At 38.2% G+C, this 26,772-nt stretch overlaps 2 protein-coding genes across 5 annotated transcripts in view; one reads left to right on the top strand and one right to left on the bottom strand.

The window, feature by feature from the left end:
• The window catches only part of grid1b (glutamate receptor, ionotropic, delta 1b), a 503,970-nt gene that overhangs the window by 41,692 nt on the left and 435,506 nt on the right, over window positions 1-26,772 (bottom strand). For 3 of the 4 annotated variants that reach the window (XM_082151397.1, XM_082151399.1, XM_082151400.1), the window contains exons 9-13: window positions 24,278-24,379; window positions 23,365-23,566; window positions 21,801-22,127; window positions 20,180-20,318; window positions 6,110-6,305 (exon numbers count right to left, since the gene is read on the bottom strand). In XM_082151397.1, coding sequence (XP_082007523.1) covers window positions 6,110-6,305; window positions 20,180-20,318; window positions 21,801-22,127; window positions 23,365-23,566; window positions 24,278-24,379 — 966 coding nt within the window. The remainder of the gene's footprint in view (window positions 1-6,109; window positions 6,306-20,179; window positions 20,319-21,800; window positions 22,128-23,364; window positions 23,567-24,277; window positions 24,380-26,772) is intronic. The other variant, XM_082151398.1, reaches the window with a different exon arrangement.
• ccser2b (coiled-coil serine-rich protein 2b) overlaps window positions 1-26,772 on the top strand; it is a 435,236-nt gene that overhangs the window by 256,015 nt on the left and 152,449 nt on the right. The gene's annotated exons all lie outside the window — the stretch shown is intronic.

The following is a 26,772-nucleotide window of genomic DNA, read 5'->3' as shown; positions in this document are numbered from 1 at the left end:
ATATGTAAAGCAGAAAAGCGCAATATAAATAAAATGTATCATCATCATCATGTGATTATATTTACTACTTTTGTGAATAAATCTTGCTGCAGCATTTTGGACCAGTTGAAGGCGAGCGATTTGTGACTTGGAAATACCTCAATACAATGAGTTGCTGTAGTCTAAATGGGAAGTAATAAAAGCATGAACAGCCATCTCTAGTGTTTTGTCAGTTAGGAAGTGTTTAATTTTAGACAAAAGACGGAGTTGATAGAAACTAGATCCAGTTACTGAAGATATTTGTTTGTCAAATTTTAAAGGCCCATCTAAAAGCACACCCCAAACCTTTCTTACTTTGTCAAAAAAAAAAAAAAAAAACTCAAATACTCATGAACATGTGAACACGTGATGATAAGTACGCATGTGACCATGTTATATACTTGTGCATGACCTGCCTGATCTCATGAAAATGCATCTCTATGGCACGCATTGTGTTTATCGTGCAATTTTTACGCGAAAATATAGTTTTTTACTTGCATATAATACGCACTTTATTGAGTGTAATACACACACATCCTACAAAACTAATCCTAACCAAACATATAATACATATTACATATTACACACCACTACTAAACCTACCCTAAACCCACCCATGCCTATCATATGCACGTATAAATTGCACAATAAACACAATGTGTGCTATAGAGACGCATTTAGTGTGACCGGGTTGGAATGACGTAACAATTTCACAAATTCACGTTTATGTTGTTTACATGCAGATGGTAAAGGCATCGTTTTCAAAACGAGTGATAAAAGGCATAATATATAATATACTATATAATATACTATATATACATAATGAAGACAGACTTCACTGCCAGTTCACTTCACTGTTCACACACACACACACACACACACACACTGTTCAAGTCCTCACTTGTATAGATAGACATCGTTCATTGAGTCCTCACTTGGCCAGTGTAGAGCGACATTGGTCTGTTAGTAATATAGACATGTATGTGTGAGTGCAATGGCACATAACAATGGCAAGTAAATTGTTAGGGACTGCATAACCAAGCATAGAAAGTATCTATGAAGGCCTATATATAATATATATAACTTATAGTTACAAAATAAAGACATACTTAACTGTTCACACACACACACACACAGTTCCATTGCAGGCTATTGTGAGTCCACTGTTGTATAGGTAGAGATCATTCAGAGTTGAGATTCAATCTTGGCATGTTTAATTTTTTTAATTTTTTTAATTTTGATTTTTTTAAAGTTATATTATGAAAAAAATGATTTAATTTTTGTTTCTTCAAAATGACCAGATGCAGCAAGTCAACTCAAAAGTTTTGAATTAGATCTTAAAGAAAGGTCCACTGTTGGATGGTAACGAACGACATATGTTTGGTTGCATTTAAATTGAGCAATATTTCAAACACTGAATATCTCTGTACATCAACATCCTAGAAACAAAGGAAACAGAAAAATAAGGACATGTCTATTGATTTTTTTTAAGAGTAGAAATTATGTTTTAATTAATAGGCAGCCAATACTATCAGTCGCATTATTAATATCTTAATATAATAATAATTACATTATAATTATAACATTTAGTTGCAGATCCCCTCTTGGCATGCTTTTTTTTTTTATAAAAAAAAATGCAAATTTGAAGTTATATTTTGAGAAATATAATATAATATATATGGTAACCCTTTATAAAAACTGCATCCTATTAATCATTAGTTAAGCAAATCATAATTCATAAAGCAGACATTAGTAAGCAGTTTATAAATACACCTTTAAACGCTGTATTATTGAGTTAGAAGCATATCTATAATGTGTTTAATAATTGCTTTTTCATACTTTATTAAATAAATTTATCATTTCTAAATGAAGTATAGCATTATTTACAAATCAGTTATTTAGGTGTTTACAGTGATTAATAAGATCACTTAGAAAGTGTGAGTAAATGTAGTAGATTCAGGCAGTTATAAAGCATTTAGTAGTGGTCAGTTCACTATTTTGCGAGCTCATCTAAAGTGAGGACTAGTTATGCTTTGTAAATAATTTATAAAGGAGATTTAAAGACTCATTTATATTCTAAACAGAAAAAGGAAACAAACACAACACGATAGAGAACATAGAAATATTAACAGCCTTTAAATCTCCTTTATAAAAGCTTTACAAGGCATAACTAGTCCTCACTTTAGATGAGCTCACAAAAACTCGTTTTCAAAAGCTTTCATTGTCAGGCCCCCAAAATGGCATTTTCGTTGAAATGAACGGCCAAAACGTTTTCAGTTTTCAGTTGAAAATGATGTCGTGTAAACAGACCCTAAAGCGTGTATTATTTATTGCACTTTAGTTTTTCGACATAACATTTTGAGATTGACCTCCAAAATCTTTACAGTGTGTTTGTGATGGCAAGAAATGTACAAAGCAGCCAAACACGTATCGTTCTTTACCATCCAACTGGGGACGCGAAGTTCATTTTGATGAATAAAATCATTATTCACTGTATAAAGTATGCTTTACGCTATACTAAATATAGGTCACTATAGTGACCTGAAATCGTTACCTTAAAGAGCTATTTCTGTTTGATTAATCCTATAAACCCTAAAGGGACTGCATAACCAAACATAGAAAGTATCTATGAAGAGAGAAAATAAGTGTTAAATAAAATAAACAAATATTATGACTGATAAAAGGCATAATATATAATATACTATATATACATAATGAAGACAGACTTCACTGCCAGTTCACTTCACTGTTCACACACACACACACACACACACACACACACACACACACTGTTCAAGTCCTCTCTTGTATAGATAGACATCGTTCATTGAGTCCTCACTTGGCCAGTGTAGAGTGACATTGGTCTGTTAGTAATATAGACATGTATGTGTGAGTGCAATGGCACATAACAATGGCAAGTAAATTGTTAGGGACTGCATAACCAAGCATAGAAAGTATCTATGAAGGCCTATATGTAAATATATATAACTTATAGTTACAAAATAAAGACATACTTAACTATTCACACACACACACACACACACAGTTCCATTGCAGGCTATTGTGAGTCCACTGTTGTATAGGTAGAGATCGTTCAGAGTTGAGATTCAATCTTGGCATGTTTATTTTTTTTTATTTTTATTTTTTTTAAAGTTATATTATGAAAAAAATGATTTCATTTTTGTTTCTTCAAAATGACCAGATGCAGCAAGTCAACTCAAAAGTTTTGAATTAGATCTTAAAGAAAGGTCCACTGTTGGATGGTAACGAACGACATATGTTTGGTTGCATTTAAATTGAGCAATATTTCAAACACTGAATATCTCTGTACATCAACATCCTAGAAACAAAGGAAACAGAAAAATAAGGACATGTCTATTGATTTTTTTTTTTGATTTTTTTTTTTTTTGTAGAAATGATGTTTTAATTAATAGGCAGCCAATACTATCTGTCGCATTATTAATACCTTTATAATATAATAATAATTACATTATAATTATAACATTGAGTTGTAGATCCCCTCTTGGCATGTTTTTTTTATTTTATTTTTTATAAAAAAAATGCATATTTGAAGTTATATTCTGAAAAATATTATATAATATATATATGGTAACCCTTTATAATAACTGCATTTAATTAATCATTAGTTAAGCATTAGTAAACAGTTAAATCATAATTCATAAAGCAGACATTAATAAGCCGTTTATAAATACAGCTTTAAATGCTGTATTATTGATTTATAAGGTTATCTATAATGTGTTTAATAATTGTATTTTCATACTTTATTAATTATCAATTTATAATTTCTAAATGAAGTATAGCATTATTTACAAAGCAGTTATTTAGGAGTTGTCAGTGATTAATAAGATCACTTAGAAAGTGTGAGTAAATGTAGTAGATTCAGGGAGTTATAAAGCATTTAGTAGTGGTCAGTTCACTATTTTGTGAGCAAAAGTGAGGACTAGTTATGCCTAGTAAAGCATTTATAAAGGAGATTTAAAGACTCAGTTATCTTCTAAACAGAAAAAGGAAACAAACACAACACAACACAATGATAGAGAACATAGAAATATTAACAGCCTTTAAATCTCCTACATAACTAGCATAACTAGTCCTCACTTTAGATGAGCTCACAAAAAATTGTGAACTGACCTCTACTAAATGCTTTATAACTACCTGAACTACAGTAGAAATACATGTTAATAAAGCATTTATTAACACACTAAGTAACTATTACTATATGTCTGAATAATAAGTGTATGATGTATGAATGTACATTGAATTAGTTTAATCATTTACTCACACTTTCTAAGGGATCTCATGAACCACTGACAACTCCTAAATAACTGCTTTGTAAATGATGCTATACTTCATTTAGAAATGATAAATTGATCATTAATAAAGTATGAAAATACAATTATTAAACACATTATAGATATGCTTTTAAAACAGGAATAAAGCATTTATAACTGCATTTATATACTGCTTATTAGTGTATATTAATTCTTTATAAATGAATTAACTCTTTACTAATGCTTAACTAATGATTAATAGCGTGCAGTTATTATAAAGTGTTACTGAAGCAGTTAAACAGCAGCTCTACAGTCTCAGAGCCTCTCTAGGACAGCAGCCATTCAGACAATAGAGAAGTGTGAACGACGTGTGTTAATGGGCCACTGCAGTTCCTGCTCCAGCCTACAGGAGCGCTGCTGAGTATGGACTTAAACACACACACACATGTAAGTCCCCACTTGGTCAAAAATGTACAAAATTAACCAGAGCGTGTTTTGGCTGATTTTAACATGTTTTAAAGCATGACCAACAGGGGACTTGAAAAATGTCCCCACTTGGCTCGACGGTCCCCTGTTAGTGAGTGTGTAACGACACCAAGGTCCCCAGTTAGATAGATAGACGAGTACACACACACACACACACACACACACACACACACACACACACACACACACACACACACACACACACACACACAGGGATTTCGGATATTGCCATCTTTGTAGGGACATTTTGTCCCCATAATGCAGGGTTTACCTGGACCACACACACACAAACACAACACACACGTTGGGTTTCCATGTTTTATGGATACTTTCCATAGACATCTTCGCTGCATCAGAAGTTGACACTATGGAAACACCTCTGTGTGACTGCGTCTTGAAGCATGTGTGAAATCAATTCAATGACATGGCAATATGTCATGCTGTAGCGTGTTAAGTCATGACCAAACAATGTCAGCTTCTGTGGCTTCAGCAAGCGCTGTGTGTGAATTGTCTGTCCCATTTATTGTTTGTTTGTCCCGTTGTTCACTATATATGTATATAGCAAACAGCAATATAGCAAACAGCAATTTAAATCGCTGCTCATGCTACATCATGGGTGGGGATACACACAATTTGTTGATGATGTGTTGATGTTATGTTGTTAAACTGTATATTCTATCCCCTAACCCTACAATCACAGAGAACTTTCAGCATTTTTACATTTTCAAAAAACATAATTTAGTATGATTTATAATCTCTTTTCCTAATGGGGACCAATATATATTACTTTTTTTTTTATATAAGGGGGCCCTACAAATCCCCTCTTTACCATGTACATGAATTCTTCATTAAAGGCTTACAAGATGCTAAAATGTACCCATTTCTAGACATGCCACCCACCCATCTAAAAAAAAAAAAAAAAGCTCACAGCAGAATTGTGTCTAATACTTTTTGGATCAGTTCAGTCTCTGATGAATTAATGTCCAGAGCTCAGAATATTCTAGAATTCATTTGGCATTTGCTCTATCCATAAACACCATACATCACTGTGAAGTGTGGAAGTGGAGGAAAAGGTATCTGCCATGTTAACCGTTGTACGTTGAATATTTGATGACAACAACTGACTTGCCAAAAATCTTATTGTAATAGACTGAATTTGGATGCAAATTATAGATCAGTAAAGTTGAAAGGATTATACCAAAAGATTATGCCAAAAGATCAGAAAACTACACCAAAAACACAGCCCTCACAATGTCTTTCTGTTTTCATAATTCAAGAAATAATAATAGCCAATAGGTGATAAATGTTCATACCTTGCGTATGCCTTCCGAAGGGCTAGAAACGGAGAAGTCCTGTCCATTGTTTTTGCTGATGGTCCTCCACAGCTCTGCGTATGTGCTGTCCTGCTCCAATGGGTTTGTGCCTTTGGCTCTGAAGTAATCATACACAGCTGAATCCCTAACAGTGCCGTAGGCAAAGTCCATCTGCCTTGCAAGATCCTGAAAAGATCTGTTGGATATATAGACAAGATCAGGAAAAACATTTTTTTTGATTTATTGAAGTACATTTATTTTTAGCATATCCTAAGTGGTTTTTAGCACATGTGGTTGCCATACGTTTCCCTCAACAATTGGCACAATTTGTGCTACCATTCATGTGTCAATCAAGATTTTTATCTGTTAATTAATTTGAGTAAAATGTAGGATATTCATTCATTATAAACAATATAAAAAAATAAATTCTAATTATTCTGTTTTTTTTTTGTAAAACGTTTATAGGGTCGTTAGTGACCCGAGCTATGTAATAGTGTAAGTAGGCTATATTTTTTTTTCTGCAACAATATTTTAATCTCTGTTGACTCAATACGTGCAATTCACCTTTATTCCTCAAGGTGGTAATGTCTGATACACAATGATGACATGGGGCCGTATCATACACCCGGTGCATTGTGGCGCCAGGCAAGTGTTTTTTGCTAGTTTCAGTCCGACGCAGTTATCATTTTCACGTCCTGCGCCACGTTGTTTAAAGAGCAAATGCATGTGCGCCCATTTGTGCGACCATGGGTGTGCTGGTCTAAAAACGTGTGTTCAGGTGCATTGATGGCGCGTTGCAATTTTGAGGCAACTGAAATAGACTGTGCCATTGACCAACTGAAACTTGGTCTAAAGTCAATGGCACAATATTTTTTTTGTTATTTAAAGAGCGTGTTTGTAATATGAGCCTATAGGCGGGTGCACAACACACGCACACTCTGCTTATTACACACAAAGGAACGTGCAGCAGCACACAAACATGCCAAATATTAAAAATAAAAGAATTACAATGTAAAAAATGATTATTGTGTATATAAAGATAAGGTGGATCTACTGCAGAGCAAATACTGTACACAATCAAATATTAGTGTGATTGTCACTTGATGGAGGATCTGGTGAAGAATCTGTCAGCGATCAAAACATTCATTTTGAAGACGTTGAAAATTATAGTTTTGAGAATAGGGTTGAGATCACAAATATGAGCCAGATGCTGAATGTACTAGGGAAATGAGCTCTGACGAGGACGGTGATGACAAAAAGCATCTGCTCAAACTCAACCCTTTCAGGTTCCAAAAGGTAATGAAATATGCTTTATTTTATTCTTTTGTAATTGTTATTAAAATAAATAATTATTGAAAAAAGGGTAACACTTCATTTTACACTATCCTTGTTATGTTACATGCAATAACAGTAGCTAAATTATGCATACACCACGTTCCAAATTATTATGCAAATTATATTTTACACTGATTTTTCTAAATAGTCGATGCAAATGACAGTCAGTATAATTTTCAAGTCACCAACCGTTAGGGTATAAGTCGAATTTCACTGAATAAACCACCCAACGAAAACAGTAATTTTTTCAAAAATAAAAAACTCAAAATGCACTGTTCCAAATTATTATGCACAACAGAGTTTGAAAAGATTTTGTAGGTTGTAAAAAACAGAAAATGGTCATTTGTTGAATTTGCAGCATTGGGAGGTCATATTTACTGAAATCAAAAGCAATTTCAATCAAACACATCTTAACAGGGCAAGTTACATGTTCACATAGGACCCCTTCTTTGATATCATCTTCACAATTCTTACAACCATTGAACTTGTGAGTTTATGGAGAGTTTCTGCTTGAATTTCTTTGCAGGATGTCAGAATAGCCTCCCAGAGCTGCTGTTTTGATGCGAACTGCCTCACACCCTCATAGATCTTTTGCTTGAGGATGCTCCAAAGGTTCCCAAAAGGGTTGAGGTCAAGGGAGGATAGGGGCCACACCATGAGTTTCTCTCCTTTTATGCCCATAGCAGCCAATGACACAGAGGTATTCTTTACAGCATGAGATGGTGCAGTGCAACCCGTGTGTGCTCTGAATCAGCCACAAATCTCTTCACAGTACAATGATCACGCTTAAGTTTTCGTGAAATATCTAATGTTTTCATATTTTGTCCAAGGCATTGCACTATTTGACCCTTTTCTGCAGCAGAGAGATCCTTTTTCTTTCCAATATTGCTTGCAACCTGTGGCCTGCTTAATAATGTGGAACATCCTTCTTAAGTAGTTTTCTTTTAATTTGGCTCACCTCTAATTATCACAGGTGTCTGAGATTGATTTCAGTGGTCCAAAGAGCCCGGAGACACAATACCATCCATGAGTTTGATTATAAAACTAAATATTTTATGTTTATGACACTTAATTCCAATTTGCATAATAATTTGGTGTACGCGGTGTAATTATATACATAGCAACTAACCCTAAACCAAACCCTATTCCTAACCCTAACCTTATAGTATGTAGATTATGTTGATTAAATATTACTCAGTACTTAAATGTATAATTATGTTATAACAAGGACAACGTAAAATAAAGTGCAACCACTTTTTTGTTTGTTTGTTTGTCTGTTTGTAATTTCGCATTTCCTACTAGGCACGGAAAAGGAAGAAGTAGGTGAAATAGCTATAATAGCAAGGCCTTATAATAGTGATACTTCATTGCATGGCCAATTTTACATTTGTTTAGTGTATTTTAATAAGATAATAAGATATTAAGACATTTCATTGAACAGTATTTTGTATTTTAATTTGAAACATTTATACTGAGGAGTTTTGTAGCAATATTTTATTTTTCAAGCATTATGAAGAACATAAAGTAGAAAGTAGAGAGTAGAAAGTAATTGGGATTTGACCAAAGTATTTTCATTCTTTCTTTTTTTCCCCCCATGTGTATGTGCTGTGTCTTGAGTTATGCAGTGTTCTGCATGACCGTGTTTTTGGCTAATTAATTTAACAGAAAAAACAACAACAACACATTTTCACATTTAAAAATGATCACTAGGCTATACACTTTTCTGCAAGTTTTCTTATATGTCAATCCCTAAAATAGGCTTACTGTTTTAACAAGGCACACTAATGCAATCAGTATCATTTTATGCTTTTGTTGGAGGCTTTTGTGATTAAGTTTGTCTTTGAAATGTCAATCTTTGGTTCTTTACTTGTCTTTGTTAATTTGATTGTTACCTTAGGCACTGTAACATGTGATGTCCTATTAATTATGAAACTGTGTATCCTAAACGCAAGTGTCACACTGAAGCCCAGATTTAAAATTCATGGCCCACTGTTATATAAATAGTTTAAAACATAATAAAAAGCAATATCATTGGCTCTACTGACTCAAGCTAAAGTTGCTCTGTTTAATTTCTCCAAGTTTGAATTTATTCATTTATCATGGTAATGGTGCCATAGGATTCATACATCAACAGGACAGGGACCTAACTTGGCAAGAGCTAACTTCAAAGTCCAAAGACAACTCTGTAAGTAATGTGAGATGTTGGGCCATCTGTTCTGCTAATGGAGCTGTCAGGTCCATAGATGAAACATAAGCCAGTGAAAGGAAATGTTTCACACTTTAATGGCGGTTTGCTTGTCAGTCTACTGTAAGTATATCAGAAAAAAAAAAAAACATTTAAAGCTGGTATACAACAACTGTATGTTCAATTCAGTGTCAGAAATGAGCTTTTTAATATTATTATTTATTGCCTCAGCTTGCTTGGCTGTAAAGCTATATGTTATACCATTATAAGGTGCAATGTATAGTGTTCTGTGGTGCTAAACCCCTAGTTGGAATAAAATAGCTTGTTAAAGTTTCTGTTGAACACTCTTTTCACCACATATTATCACAAAAAGAGTTTCACACTTTAAAATAATACAACTTTCAAAGCTGCAAGCTCAAAAGCTGTGTTGTCTACACTGCAAGGGACACTTTATTTCATTAGTCCACTTAAGACATTGTACTAACTTTAAGTAACTTTGCAACTACATGTCAACTACCAGTCATTAGAGCATTAGTAGACTGTCTGTTTAATATCTGATAAAACTTTATTTTGATGCTGTTGTTTGGTGACAGACATTCTACATAGCAAATTAATGAGAATTAGTTGACGTAGTAGCAAAATTACTTAGATTCAGTAGAAGGTCTAAAGTGGACTATCGAAATAAAGTGTAACCCTGGAGATACATCCATCTGCACAGCCACTCTGTGTATACTGGGTAAGTTTTATTTTTATTTTTGTATCAGGTTTCCCATTAACAGCATTATTTATTCATTCAGAACGAATTTCAGATGTGGACTGCACACAAAAACAAAATACAGGGTTTTTCTTTCTTTCTTTTTTTCCCACATGAATGGCTAATCATAATGTAATGGAGGCATTGTCTACTCTCAAATGATTTGTCTCCATTTATTTTCAATTACCTCCATCAAAGCCTTGGCACACTTTATGAAGTTTGTTAAAACTCAATGGGCTCAGGAGTGGCGAGATAGATGCTTCTGTAACTTTAACCACTGATGTCGCTATTGGACAGTCACTTAAACATTTTTTTTAATAAGATTAATAATGCACTTTTTAATGTCATGTTTAATAATATTTGCATTATTTTTGTACTGTGGGTTATTTACTTGAAGACAAAAAAAATACTGTTTAATGTTATTTTTTATTATTATTTTTCTTTATTAATTTTCATAATAATTTCATAATGTATTTTGTGAAGTCAGAGTATGTTGTACATGTGTGCTGATGAGAGATATGGGATGAGCTATATTTTGCATACAAGTATGTGTGCAATGTAATGTTCCACTGATGATGATATATCAAATGTGCACAGTTGGCATATTCTTTACAAGGAAAGGAATATTTTGACTGATGCAAATATCCCACGAATGTATACACCTAGGGATAGTTTCTTAATATGGAAAGTAGATTGTACCATGTGTAAGTAAGAGGTATACGTTCCTCTTTAAACATAAGCAACATGTTTTTCTACCTTACAAGGAAGTTGAAAGTCGCTCAGTGGTGTATATAAGCTCAATCCTTACTGTACCACCCCAGAGAAACATAGAGGCATGAGGGGGTGAGGGATAGAAACACCAAGAAACCATTGCAGGTGGCATGATGGGGTGAGGGAATAGAGAAATGGGGAACAGAGAAATCTGGAATGAAGACCACCTCTCATGTAGCCTTATTCTTCCATGTCTTTTTCTCTCGTATGTCTGATACATGTATATAAAAATAATAAATAGAGATATCTTGGCAAAGTAACTGGTGTAGCTTCCATGATTCAATAATAATGGGGAAAAGCATGATTTTCAAATCTACATACTCATCCAATATTTTTGAGGATGCACCACCTCCTTTGCCTCCTCAGAGGAAATTCCCCATACAATCATAGTTACACAACGGGACAAATAATATTTCTGGCATGAAACTCTAGATTGCGCAGGCTGATAGGTCTTTAACTCATTTATGTAGCGATCACGTCATTATATACATAGCACAGCTGATTGGTATCACGGTTCATGAATCGGCTGTCTCTCACTGATGTGTCTGCGTGAGTGTAATTGTGTGGGTGTGGTTACTCGTTGTGTTAATTAGTGTCACCAGCTGTCATCAATCCCAGGTTCCTTTATATGCCCAGTAACTTCACTCTCATGTTGTCAGATCGTTGTGGTTGTTTACCGGTGTGTGTCCTGTGCTCGTGCCTCGTCTACAAGGTTCCTCGTCTGGATTTCGTCAGTTCTTCGTGTCGTCTGGATTTCGTCAGTTCCTCGTGTCGTCTGGATGTTCCACGGTTCCTGGGTTTCACTCGAGCACGCTTACCACTGCACCACCACCGGATCGCCATCTCGTCCCTGCTTCAACAGCCACCTGAGTGTTTGTCCCCGACCTGTGTCTTTACATCTGACCACCAACAATAAACTGAGTTTTACTTGCATCTTGCATCCTCCTATTATTTCCTCACAGAACGATCTGACCAATCATGGACGCAGCAAGCACAACTCAACTCAACGATTTCATCGCTCACTGCATCACACGTATGGACCAACAAGAGGAGAACGTCTCGGGCACAGGTCGTGCGGTACAAGCACTCGTGAAGCAGGTGTCCGAGCTCTCCCAACAGGTACAACAGCTACGGATTCCCACTGCGCCCCCCACACCGCCCGTTCCCCCACCACCAGCGCCCGCAGCAGCGGAAGGACTGGAGCCACGCCTACCTACACCTGAGGGGTATTCCGGTGAGCCTGAATATTGCAGAGCATTCCTCACGAGATGTTCCATGCATTTTGCCTTACAGCCACGCACTTTCCAGAGTGAACATGCAAAGGTGGCATTTGTATTGACCCTGCTGTCAGGGAAAGCAGCGCTTTGGGGAACGGCGGTGTGGGAGAACGGAAACAACTGCTGCACCTCGTTCCAGGCACTCTCCGAGGAGATGAGGAGAGTGTTCGATCGTGCAGTGGCGGGTAAGGAGGCGGCCAGATTACTCGCCGAACTGCGACAGGGGGAAGGCTCGGTGGCGGACTATACCATTCAGTTCCGCACCCTGGCCGCAGAGTGCCGTTGGAACGAGGAGGCGCAGTGGGATATGTTCCTGCATGGGCTGGCTGACCGCGTTCAAAAGGAGATATATACTTTGGACTTACCTGAGTCATTGAACGGACTGGTGGATCTTGCTCTGAGAGTGGACGCTCGACTGAATCGTGTGACCAGATTGACGCATCCCAGCCGTCCACAGCCCGACACGGGGGACCACCAGCCCGGTGGTGTGAGCGCGGTCAGCCCCGCATTCGACCACGAGCCCATGCAGGTGGGGAGAGCTCGGCTTTCCCGGGAGGAGAGGGAAAGGCGGAGATCCCAAGGACTCTGCCTATACTGTGGCCGGGCGGGCCATTTCATCCACTCCTGCCCGGCAAAAGAAGCAAGCCCGGTAGTAAGTATGAGGCTACTATCGGGTGGGATCTCCGCCGAAAAGACCTCATCACCATCATCGACCCTCCTCCCGGTAAGACTGAGATGGCGAACGTCGACGCACTGCACCAATGCACTACTGGATTCGGGAGCGGAGGGTAATTTCATGGACTCCAAACTTGCACTTAAACTTCATATTCCCGTCACTCCCCTCCCGCACCAGATTATCGTCAACGCACTCAATGGACAGGAACTTCCCCGGATTACGCATTCTACTGAAAACATCACCCTCATCACTTCTGGCAATCACACAGAACTCATCTCATTTTTACTCATGGACTCACCACTTGCACCAGTGGTTTTGGGACACCCGTGGCTTTCAAGACACAACCCCCGTGTCGACTGGTGCACTAATACTGTTTCCACATGGAGTAACCACTGTCATGAGTCCTGTTTAGTGTCTGCCTGTCCCTCTGTGTCTGGTTCTGTGTTTCAGGGTGAGGCAGCGGATTTGTCAAACGTGCCCGCGGAGTACCTCGACCTGAAGGAAGTGTTCAGTAAGTCTCGTGCTGCTTCTCTCCCTCCGCATCGTTCCTATGACTGTGCGATAGATCTACTGCCAGGTAAATCTCCGCCTAAGGGCAAACTTTACTCTCTTTCTGTTCCCGAGAGGGAGGCCATGGAGAAATATATTTCTGATTCTCTAGCCTCTGGATTCATCCAGCCTTCCTCTTCTCCTGCGGGGGCGGGGTTCTTTTTCGTTGGGAAGAAGGATGGTTCTCTGCGACCTTGCATTGATTACCGAGAGCTGAACAACATCACGGTAAAGAATTCTTATCCTTTGCCGTTGATGTCTTCAGCTTTCGAGAGGTTGCAGGGAGCATCCATTTTCACGAAACTGGACTTACGCAATGCATATCATTTGGTTCGCATCAGGAAGGGGGATGAATGGAAAACCGCTTTTAATACCCCCAGGGGGCACTTTGAATATTTGGTTATGCCTTTCGGGCTTTCCAACAGCCCAGCGGTTTTCCAGGCACTCGTGAATGACGTGTTGAGAGACATGGTAGATCAATTCATATATGTTTACCTGGATGACATATTGATTTTTTCTTCGTCTCTCCAGGAACACGTTCAACACGTCAGACGAGTGCTCCAGAGACTGTTAGAGAATGGGCTTTTTGTCAAGGCGGAGAAATGCGCGTTTCATGCACAGTCTGTTCCCTTCCTAGGGTACATCATCTCTTCTGAGGGAGTGCGCATGGATCCTGACAAGGTTAAGGCTGTGGTTGATTGGCCAAGTCCAGATTCCCGTAAGGCCCTACAGCGGTTTCTGGGGTTCGCCAATTTTTACCGGCGTTTCATTCGCAATTTCAGCCAACTAGTCGCACCTCTGACTGCCTTGACCTCCCCCCGAACGACGTTCAGGTGGTCGAACACTGCCGAGGCAGTGTTCACCAACCTCAAGAGTCGCTTCGTTTCGGCTCCAATTCTTGTCACCCCTGATCCCACACGTCAGTTCGTGGTGGAGGTCGACGCGTCAGAGGTGGGAGTAGGAGCAGTGCTTTCACAACGCGCTTCCTCAGACGACAAGATGCATCCCTGCGCGTTTTTTTTCTCATCGACTATCGCCTGCCGAACGTAATTATGACATTGGTAACAGAGAGTTGTTGGCAGTCAAGTTAGCGTTGGAGGAGTGGCGTCATTGGTTAGAGGGTTCGGGGGTACCCTTTATCGTTTGGACCGATCACAAGAATCTTGAATACATCAGATCTGCTAAAAGACTCAACTCCAGGCAAGCTCGGTGGGCTCTTTTTTTCGGACGTTTTGATTTTGTTCTCTCGTACCGCCCGGGTTCCAAGAACATCAAACCCGACTCTTTATCTCGTATTTTTGATCCATCCGAACGCCCGGTGACTCCCGAGTGTATTTTACCTGAGAAGGTTGTCATCTCCACTCTGGTATGGGAGGTCGAATCGAGGGTCAAGACAGCCCTAGAAGGGGTAACGCCTCCGCCTGGTTGCCCACCGAGTCGTTTGTTTGTTCCGGAGGGGTTACGGTCCGACGTTATTCGATGGGGTCATTGCTCCAACGTGGCGTGTCATCCAGGAGTGACTCGCACGAGTTTTCTAGTTAAGCAACGATTCTGGTGGCCATTAATGGCTCGCGACATTCACGATTTTGTTTTGGCTTGCTCAGTCTGTGCCACTGGTAAGACATCTAACCAACCCCCAGACGGGTTACTTCGACCGCTGCCTGTCCCTTCGAGACCCTGGTCCCATATCGCTCTAGATTTTGTCACCGCCCTCCCGCCCTCCAAAGGCATGACGGTTGTTTTAACCGTAGTGGACCGGTTCTCGAAGGCGGCACATTTCATCCCCTTGCCCAAATTACCTTCAGCCAAGGAGACAGCGGTCACAGTCATAGATCACGTCTTTCGGTTACATGGCCTCCCGATGGACGTGGTCTCTGACAGAGGTTCCCAATTCGTATCCAAATTTTGGCGAGAATTTTGTAAGTTACTGGGGGCCACGGTCAGTCTGTCCTCGGGCTATCATCCCCAGAGCAATGGTCAGTCTGAACGAGCCAACCAGGACCTCGAGAGAACGTTGCGATGTTTGGTTGCCAAGAATCCGTCGTCCTGGAGCCAACAGCTTTCTATGGTGGAGTACGCCCACAATTCATTACCAGTGTCATCCACGGGCCTTTCGCCATTTAAGTGTAGTTTAGGTTACCAGCCACCAATTTTTCCGAGTCTGGAATCCGAGGTCGCGGTCCCCTCCGCTCACGCATTCGTCCAGAGGTGCCGCCGTACTTGGACTAGAGCCCGTGAGACTCTACTCCAAGCGGGGGGGCGCATGAAGGCCAAGGCCGATCGCCACCGGTCAAAGCCTCCCGTCTACGTCGTGGGTCAAAAAGTGTGGCTTTCTACCAAGAATATTCCGCTCCGCTCCGTGTCTAACAAGTTAGCTCCCAAATTCATTGGCCCGTTTCCTGTCACCAAGATTATTAGTCCGGTGACAGTCCGACTCAAACTCCCTCCTGCGTACAGGAGAATTCACCCCGCCTTCCATGTGTCTAAAGTCAAGCCCGTGTTTTATTCTCACTTTAATCCGCCTGCCCCGGTTCCCCCCCCGCCGCGACTCGTAGACGGGGAACCTACGTATTTGGTACACCGTATTCTGGACTCGAGACGGAGGCGACGCGGATTTCAGTACTTGGTGGACTGGGAGGGTTACGGTCCGGAGGAGAGAAGTTGGGTACCTGCTAGAGACATTCTGGATCACTCCCTTATCGATGATTACAATCGACAGGTAAGGTTGTCTGGGAACGCCAGGAGGCGTTCCTAGGGAGGGGGGTACTATCACGGTTCATGAATCGGCTGTCTCTCACTGATGTGTCTGCGTGAGTGTAATTGTGTGGGTGTGGTTACTCGTTGTGTTAATTAGTGTCACCAGCTGTCATCAATCCCAGGTTCCTTTATATGCCCAGTAACTTCACTCTCATGTTGTCAGATCGTTGTGGTTGTTTCCCGGTGTGTGTCCTGTGCTCGTGCCTCTTCTACAAGGTTCCTCGTCTGGATTTCGTCAGTTCTTCGTGTCGTCTGGATTTCGTCAGTTCCTCGTGTCGTCTGGATGTTCCACGGTTCCTGGGTTTCACTCGAGCACGCTTACCACTGCACCACCACCGGATCGCCATCTCGTCCCTGCTTCAACAGCCACCTGAGTGTTTGTCCCCGACCTGTGTCTTTACATCTGACCACCAACAATAAACTGAATTTTACTTGCATCTTGCATCCTCCTATTATTTCCTCACAATTGGTTGTTGCTGCATCAGCGGCCAATGAGCTGCGGCTCAACATTAAAACAAATACCGGTAGTTTTGCTGTTAGCAGTCTGCAGTGTGCTTTCAGAAACCCCCCACCTTCCCCAGCTCCACCTGTATAGATCTGCTACGGGGGTTACTCATGTATATTACATTGTGTTGAGTGCTCTCTCCTTGCATTTGATTCACTGAATTAAATTTGTTCATTGAATTTAAATGAATTGATTCATTCATTAATTTATTTCAGTAAATAAAAAAAATAAAAAAAATCCACAGACTTTCCAATGATATTTGAAAGAGAAGATACAGGTGAGAGAGAAAGCTCAATACACTCTCTACCTCGGCAGGTTTGTAAAGGTGCGTGTGTTGGATCACTGTCTGCTCACTCAACACACAAATGCTTCAACCACATGGAAAGCAGAACACTCTTTATCAAAACTAAAATATGTGTTTATGTAACTATAGAAAAGTAAGTATAAAGGGGTACTGAAAAAAGGCAAAATAGTCCTAAGTGATTTCTGTACAGTAGTCAGCTCAGCATTGCGTGTAAGATGACGGAATTTACATTTTTGGGTGAACGATCCCTTCAAGTAATATGAATAGTGAGGCAGAATAAGGACAAGTGGGGCATACATTAAAAAAAAAAAAAAAATATATATATATATATATATATATATATATGCATTATTAACACAAAAACAGTTTGTAATAATCGCACAAATTAACACATTGTTTTTCCCAACCCTAAGAATGATATTATTTATGGTATGTATTTAATAGTACTTATAAAAATAAAATGTGTGTTGAATGATTTTAAGTGGTTTATGTTAATAATAATAATAATAATGACTGAATTGATTGCAGACATTTGTGTAAAGAACTATAGCTCAGATAATCCAATTTTTGTAACATGCATATGTCACATTTGGCTTCCAACATAACTAGTGAAAATGAACAAGCAGGCGTGTTTGTCTGAGAGCAGAGGTCTGTTCACACTCTGACGACACACAGTTTGCTCAACATCAGCATAATCAAATGCAATCAAACATCAGAGGCACACAGGCTGGGTAAATACCTGTCATCATACCTGAGCGCTAGATAACATTTACAGATGTGAAAGCAAACTAGCACAACACTGGTAAGGGAGCACGCAGAATGCAAACTCATTCTGGCATTGAACAAGAAAGGTCAATAATAATAATAATAATAAAAATAATAATAATTATTATCATTATTATTAACTACCAACTCAATTATAAACTCTTAAATATCTTTTAACATTTCTAGTAAGAATCTACTTAGTTTGTTCATGTGAAATGCTCATTGTCATTGTCTTGTGAACACACTGTACGCTTCTATTACAGCTTTTTTGCAGTACTTGTCCCTGGTTAGGCTTTTAGAATGGAATTAATAAATATAACAACCAACAATACACAATTCTAAATCTCTAAAGGCCTATTTACACCAAGAATAATAAGTATAAAGATAACTATTATATACTATTATAAACATGTGCATTGTTTATATATCTGCTGCTTTAAATGCTTATGTTCTTTAAAGTCATGTGGATTCTGCTTCGTCTGAAAGGTCTGAAAGTGATTCCAACATTTTTTTTTTACATTTTTTTTTAATCTCTGTGTTGCAGAGGTGGAAGCAAGTCAAACATGTACAAGTAAGTAGTTAAGTAGCTAAGTTTCAAGTCCCTTTCATCAAGTCTCAAGTCAAGATTTGAGTCGCAGTGCACACACAGCTAAGCAAGTCAAGTCACATTACCAAATAACAGAAGCAAGTATAAATTATATTTGCCACAACCTACTAAGTTATTTTTCCCTCAGAGATGATTAACTTTATCATAATACAATATATTATACCAATTATACATTGTATATTATAAAAAAAGAAATAAAATAATAATATATCACCACCTGGATTAAAATTATTGGCCTGCATTAAGCATAGAAAACAGTAGGAGAACTGCTAAAATTGGGTTAAGAACTGTCCAACACATTATTAAAACGGAGAGAAGAAATGTGGTCGGAAAAAAAAAATCTTGAATGATGGGTGAAAACGATTTGGTGAAATCAAATCGTAAAATATCAACAGTAGAACTCATGACAATGTTTAATAGCGCAAGTAAGAGCATTTCCACACTCACGATGCAAAGAGAAATCAAGGGATTGGGACTAAACAGCTGTGTAGACTTTTGAATACCACTTATCAGCGAGGCTAATCCGAGAAAAAAAAAAAGGCTTCAATTTGCTAGGAAGCATAAAGAATGGACTCTGGGGCAATTAAAAAAAGGTCATGTGGTCTGATGAGTCCAGATTTACCCTGTTCCAAAGTGATGGGTGCATCAGGGTAAGAAGAGAGGAGAATGACGTTATGTGCCCAAAAATTAGGTCAGCTGACTACCTGAACATACTGAATGACCAGATTTTTCCAACAATGGATTTTTCCTTCCCTAATGGCCAGGGCATGCATATTCCAAGATAACAATGCCAGGAATGAGCGGGCTCAAATTGTGAAGAGCATGAGACATAATTTTCACAAATGGATTGGCCACCACCGAGTCCAGACCTTAACCCCATTGATAATCTTTGAGATGAACTGGAAAAAATGGCGAGGAATTATTGCAGCTCTGGACGGAAATAAACGTTGTGACATTTCACAAGCATATCAAAACGATGCCACGGCGAATGTGTGCTCTAATCAAAGCAAAATTGGGTCCAATTAAATATTAGAATTTTTGGCCAGGGAGTGTATTATGTATTATGGTGTGAAGCAGGGCGGGGCAGAGAGCCGTGAGAATGGAGAGAGAGACACCAGCTATTATTTTGTCTTGTGGACTACATGTGAACATCTGAAAAAGCTTATTAAAGTACTAAATAAAATAAACAACATGTTTTTTTTTGTTTTTTTGTTTTTTTTGTCATATGCCGACTAATGGCAACAAACACTTCGTTGGGTTTTGTTGGATCAGTGTGTCAGTCTGCTGTCGTTGGTCACCATTTAATTTTGTTCAGTCGGCATTTGTCGGATCATGGAATGTCTGAGAAATTAAATACGGTAATCTGGTGATTGTCCGCATTGGTGGCAAACTTTTAAATACTTGAAATAGCCTTTGTTAGCCGTATTGCCAGCCATGTGGCCAAACTATGTGTGAATCTTCCTGAACATAAGGATGCACTAATTATGAGGACAAACACAGGACAGAAAAGCTCTTAATAGACATTGATCAACTCTGTAGCATATGGTGCATTGGGTGGTAAACTATTTGTGTAATGGCAATTTACCTTATAGTGTTGTCCATGCGGGACACAGTTAGGAACGCAGCCAGGTTAGCAGTGTAAGACGAACACACAATCAATGTGAACAACCACCAACTGCCCATAACTATCCTCAATGCCACAGACCCCACCACAGAATCTCCACCTGTGACAAACGAAACAAAAAAGAATGTTGGTGTTTAGGATGTATAAATGTATTCTGAAATGCAATAAATAAATAAAAAATAAAAAAGTAAAACACTTCCTAATCCATTTCTTTTGTAACATTTTTTCTCTTAAATCACTTTTCCCTTATAATCCTTTTATAATTTTTTTTTTTTTTTTTACATAATCCTGATTCTGTACAATGGAGGCGTACCACATCAATTAGATAGCAGCAGATGTCTAACAAAGGGTATTAAAAGATTATCATATGGTGTCATGGACTTGAATAATCTATGACACACTACACAGTTTCACATTATTAACCTTACTGCTAATTCCTCATGTTTAAGACTGTGTAAACTGCTGCAAAATATTTGTTGTGTTTTGTACAATCTACTGTACATTTCGTATGGTGGCAAGCTACAAAAATATGATATAAAAACAGCACAGATTCAATAACTAGCTGTTAGGCTTAAAAGGGTTGGTAGGCAGTAGGCTACGCCAAGAATTAATAGAGGCAGCGGGGGGTTTAGCACGCTAGTTGCTGAGGTAACCATTTATTCCATTTTGTCTCTTGGATAAGAACCAGCATATCCCATGCCTTATTCAAAGAAACTTTACAATGTTTTGGTGCACTTAACACTTCTTGTTATGCTCTATGTATGCTGATTTTGAAATTGGAATTAAACTATACGCAAGGGTAGGAATTTCTGATGAAAAAGGTATATCTCAACTATTAAAATGTAACATGCACCATAAACACTATTTACAACCGTTTTTAAAACTTAACACTAGCTTAAAACTAAACTTAAAAAAGTTCACCCTTTTTCTCACTCCCATGTTGTTCCAAACCAATAGGGTACAATGGGGCTAAAGACACACCTTAAGGAAAATGTCCTTTTACTACTCCTAGAGTGGTAATTGCAGAAAAACAATTGTTTTAATTGAAAATTTATGGAGAATTTTGTGGGAAAATAAAAAAATAAAAATGGTTTGTTTAAAAATCAAGCACATGTACAATATGAGGTGGTGAGGTGAACTCATTGTAAAAGGCTGACCAGTGGTGCAAAATGCACCCAGTATTGACAAATACAGTACTTCAGCTAAAGTAATATGTTTTTGGTAACATCTAATAGTTTAACATAATTATGTAATCAAAGAGTGTATCACATTCTGTTTACTCTCTAAATTAAACAATAAAACAAATGCCAAAAAAAGGAATCTTCAAAATGTACAGCAAATGGGCATGTTCATTTTTTCCACATTCAAGTTAGAAAGAAAAGACTAAATATTTTAAGCTGCTAAACAATGATTGCATTACCATGTCTTAGACACTTAGATTTATATCAGCTTTATTATTTTCATCTTTCTAAGCCCTGAGTCAAATCATCACCTGATCCCCTGGAAGCTAAAGCTGATTTGATAAGTTGTTTCTGAAGATAACCTTTGAATCAACACGTGGGAGAGGAATTCATTGAAGTACCTTGTTGTACAAAGGCTCCATAGACAATCCATATAGCACTATGCAATGAGTTAAACATGGACGAAGCGTGATGGGCTCCTGGGGGATTCTGGGAGCGGAGCATCTGCATCCGTGTCAGCAGGAAGATCAAAACGCCCACCACGGGAATGGCAGCTGCGATACAGGCCCACACAGCCAAGTCAAAAGGGGCAAACAGGGAAAAAATGTTGATCTTTTCCTCGGGTTTGCGATGTAGGATCCCTACAGAGTAATCCATGTAGCGTTTGCTGAAGTCCACAACGTTCTCTCGCTCTGGTGTTATAGTAATGGCAGAAACTGCCAAATCAGCTCTCTGTAAAGACAAGATTTAAATTTAGTCCAGGTTCAAAAAGGGCCTTACATAAATGCATAAAACTTACATAAAAAATGTATTTTCCTAATCAGTATTTTTTTTTGCGACATTTTTTTTTCCGTAATAAATTGGGATTAGCCACAGCATTTGCATATTGTTGCCCTACTGTTGGTTTGACTGCTTTGGATAAACGCGTCTGCTGAATGATCAAATGCAAATGTGAAATATCTAAAGGTCCTTAAAGCAAGCAAAATTGTGTACAATTTTGTATTAAATTTGTTTTATTACCTAACTGGCATTATTTATTTATTCATGTTAAGAACAACCTCATTATATTTGGTAGGTTTATGCCCTGTCCAGTCCTGCTCCTGAAGGGACACAGTCCTGCAGAATTAAGCTTCAATCCTAATCAAACACACCAGAACCAGCTATTCAAGGTCTTCAGGAATATTACAGGAGCTGCTATAAGGCAAGCCTCCATGGTTAGCAAAAAAGTGTAACACTGTGGTACACGAAACACGAGGTTGTTTAGTTTTATGGAGGCCAGTGAAGGAGCGGCAAGTCAGACACTTTATGCTTCCCGTAGTTTACATAAAAACAAGACAAAACTCTGACTATGAATATATTTTTTTCAGTAAAGTGTAAACAAGACACAGAGGAAAGTCAAAGAATGACAGCAACATTAGCTACTTTAAACAAGATGTGGGCCAGCTTTTTTAATTGCTAGTTGATATACACAAGTCAGGCAAACATATTTGACTGCTTCTTCAACTCTTGTTGTTTTTTAGGCATCTCTCTCTGTAAGCATCCTGCATTTTTCTTGTCAAACATACAGTATCTTGAGAACCCTGCATTGAGTTTAATTCAGTTTAGCTCCATCTAGCTGTATGAACCCTCTAATCCTGTCCAAGTGCTGAGTGGTTTGAAAGTTGCACTGTACATACAGTTCATGCCTCAACAATAACCTGTTGTATTCTACAAAGTACAGGCCAAAATGCCAATCACAGATTCAAAAGTTCAATTCACACAATTATTATGTTTTCTTGACAGATCATTGTTATAACTTTTCAAGTACTCATGACCATCCCCAGAACAAATCAACACACCAGCATACACAATATACTATGCTGGTGACCTTTTCAGCAGGATCATTTGAGCAAATATTATGGGCAAGTATTAGTTGAGTATCTTTTAATGGCTTTGGACATATACATACAACTATGTTAAGAGCACTTGCCTTGTTTATGAGTTCCCCAATCATTCCATTCCAAGTGCCATTGGTCAGCTGAGAACCATATTTGCTGTCTGACACCTGGTAGATATCATACTTGAATCCTAGGATCTTGGCCAAAGCGTCCAGGACATCAATTGAGAACCCTTTATATCTTTTGGGCTGTCCGAGGATGTTCTCTGCCACCATCACAAACGGATCCTCCTTTGAAAAGGAATATTGATTACCAAAATGTACAGATACATTTCAAATGGCTGATAAAACTTGCTTCAAGAATTTCTACGGCTCTCTGGAAAACCTTTCTGCGGGAGATGCTTGCTGGGCTGGGAGAATGATTACAATTAGATCATAAGGAATAAGAACATTCAAGCATAATGCTTACCCCAACCATGCTTGTAACATATTACAGCCAAATAACAAATATATTATCTACATGCAGCATTTCTACTGACAATCATCAATAATGAAGAACAGTTATATGAACAATATAAAAAGATAAAATAAAACATGCTATGGCAGTAGAGAACTACATTTTTATTTGTGGCTGTATGATCATGTTAGCCAAAATAATTTGTGAACAAATAAGCAAGAGGTTTGAGGCATGCAGAACTTTGTAAATTAAGAATATTCCAATTACATGGAAATCTTGCAGATTCTGAGTAGTCTTTCTTATAAGTACATTATTCATGGATTTCATCCGGTCCCTTTCCACAGGTGTATTAATCAAGCACAATGCAGTCTGCATTCATAATCTAGGTGCTTGATTTTATACACCTGTGGAAAGGGACCGGATGAAACCCATGAATATATCACCGTAGTATTGACCATGAAAAAAACGCAACGATTGTCATTTATACATCAACACCCACAAACACTATTTTTTTTTAAAGTTAAAATAATAAAAGTAAGTATTACCAACAACGTCACTACTTTCACAGTAACCCCCTGCATGCCATTCTCAATACGACTCTCCTTTAGACTTCCATTGAGGCCATGGACAGAATCCCATGTAGCCAACTGCAGGACAAAAGAAGAAGAAGCAGGTTAATATTATTTCCATCGATCTTCAATCTGTTTTTGGAAAGTGCAATTGTTTATCTTAAGACATATGTCCAAGTGAGACAGGATATTCATATCAAACAAACAAATATGATCCATCAGGAATTGTTAGGGTGGTGAAAAGTGGGTAAATTTTCATGTCAAATTTAATTTATTAAAAAACTAAACCCAGTCAAAACATATGTATGAAAAAGTAAAACAACATGCTTAATAATGTATATGTTTGTCTCACTTTCAATATTATCAATAGTATAAGAAGACATGATGTTGTCTTGAGTGGGTGTCATGGTTTAGGTTTGTTTTTGCTCTGTTTTTCCTGTTCTGTTCATGTTTGTGTTTCTAGGTTAGCTTTCTAGTTTGTTTATTAGTTCGGTTCTCATCTGTTCTTTGCTAGTTTGTTTCTATGGTTTCTGATTGGTTTGAGTATTCAGTGCATGTGTGTTTCGTTCATTATCACGTTAGCTCCTTTGTTTGCCCTTCTACTTAAGCCCTCACTTTCTGTTAGTTCCTTGTCTTGCATTGCTTGATGTTAATATGTTTGTGTCATCTGAGTTAGTCTCTCGTTTATTGTTAAGACTTATATCATAAAGACTTATATCATTGAAGAAGTATCTTCATCATTGTGCGCTTTCATTACAACCACCAACCGTGACAGTGGGGAAGCTGACAATTATTAAATTAAACAGAACTGAGAATTGTTAAATTCCATTATGATTCATTAACACACTAAAATGGCTGATTTATAAAATTCAATATACACAATCCATATTGCCACTGTAAATGGCGATTAGTTGTCAATATCAATAACACTACATTTAATGACCTGATTTGGAAGACTAATCTCATTAATCATTCATTTACTCGAAGAAACAGGTGATAATGAGGTTTAATCACATCATTTAACAATGCTCATTTCAATGTGATGCATGTGTTGAGTAATAGTTCTTCTTTGAGGTGTTTGCATTCGCTGTAATCATATATAATTTGCTTTACATAAGTAAAGTGGATGAAAAGCTGCTATAGAACATACTCAGAACTAGGGAAATAAACATTTGCATGCATGTGCCTTTAGGAGGCACAGCATTTTCTCTTCATTACTTGTCCATGAGGATGAGTACCATGCTGGTCTAGTTCCAGGTGGTGGCACTGGATCAAATTACAAAATGCATCTAATGGCTGCATAACTGTGCCACCACTTGCCTTGGGGACTCAGAATCCTCATTTTTAAAAGCATATTTTTTTCGCCAATACTTGGCACCCATAGCCATAAGGTATTTCTTCATTACATCATGTACACAAACAGCCCCAGAGCAGTGGCACAGGGGAATGCTTGTAATGTTGAAAAATGTATGAAATTTCTAATTTCCTTACTGAGCATCATTCTAAACAGACATAAAGTGAAAATAAAGACAAATGAAAGCCTCTATAAGTGTGTGGGGTGGTGCTGGCAGAGTTGTAAAAAAAAACTAATTAAAAGTACAGATACCTTACAGCAAAAATTGCTCCATTACAAGTTACAAGTCACCAATTCCAATACCACTTGAGTACAAGTCTTAAGCCTGGTTTCATAAGCCCTATTCGGAAGGGACTAGTTTAACATGGAGAGGTGGGGTAAAGTAATAATTACCAGAGCTTCTCTGTGATTTTAGTCCCGTCCGAATGTGCTATCTCAGTAATCATTACGGACAATGTCAGTAAAGATTACGGCGACTTTTACCTTCAGTAAAAAGGTCTGGAAAAATTACCTCAGGTAATACTAATCATGTGTGAATAGACCCGCTGTAAATATGTACGTAAATATTTAGTCATTTCCTGTTTAAAAGTAGTTTTCCGCGTTTTTTTTCAAGTATGGAGACGCTTGAAAAAGCTTTCAGTTGCATTCTAGATGCTGGGACAAGTTTGTGGCAAAACTCACACATACCATTCAGATCAGAAAGAAAATCGAAAGCACTTGTTAGAGGCACTAAACATTTTTTAGCTTTAGGTAAGTGCCTATTACCAACACAATCCACTCTGAAGTTAAATAATACATCGTTCGACCAGACATAATAGGTTATATGTGTTTGAGCACGTGATATCAGGAAGCAACGTAATACGCACATGACGACAGGAGGGTGACGACGATTCGCAAATTGAGTTACCCCTCCCACTTCTGCTAGTTTTACTGAGATATCTTATCCCGTGCAAATTGGCCATTAATATTACAGACATCCTGTGGTAAAATTACATTACTCCATCTAATCCCGTCCGAATAGGGCTATAGACAGGGCTTAGATTAAGCTAGGATTAGGCCTTAGATCAACAAAGGTCTTCAACTGGGGGTCCGCAGCGGTATTGCAAGGTGTCCGTTG

This window comes from Leuciscus leuciscus (assembly GCF_965113295.1).
Source record: "Leuciscus leuciscus genome assembly, chromosome: 21".
NCBI classification, from domain to species: domain Eukaryota; kingdom Metazoa; phylum Chordata; class Actinopteri; order Cypriniformes; family Leuciscidae; genus Leuciscus; species Leuciscus leuciscus.
This window is presented reverse-complemented; position numbering and strand designations above follow the sequence as displayed.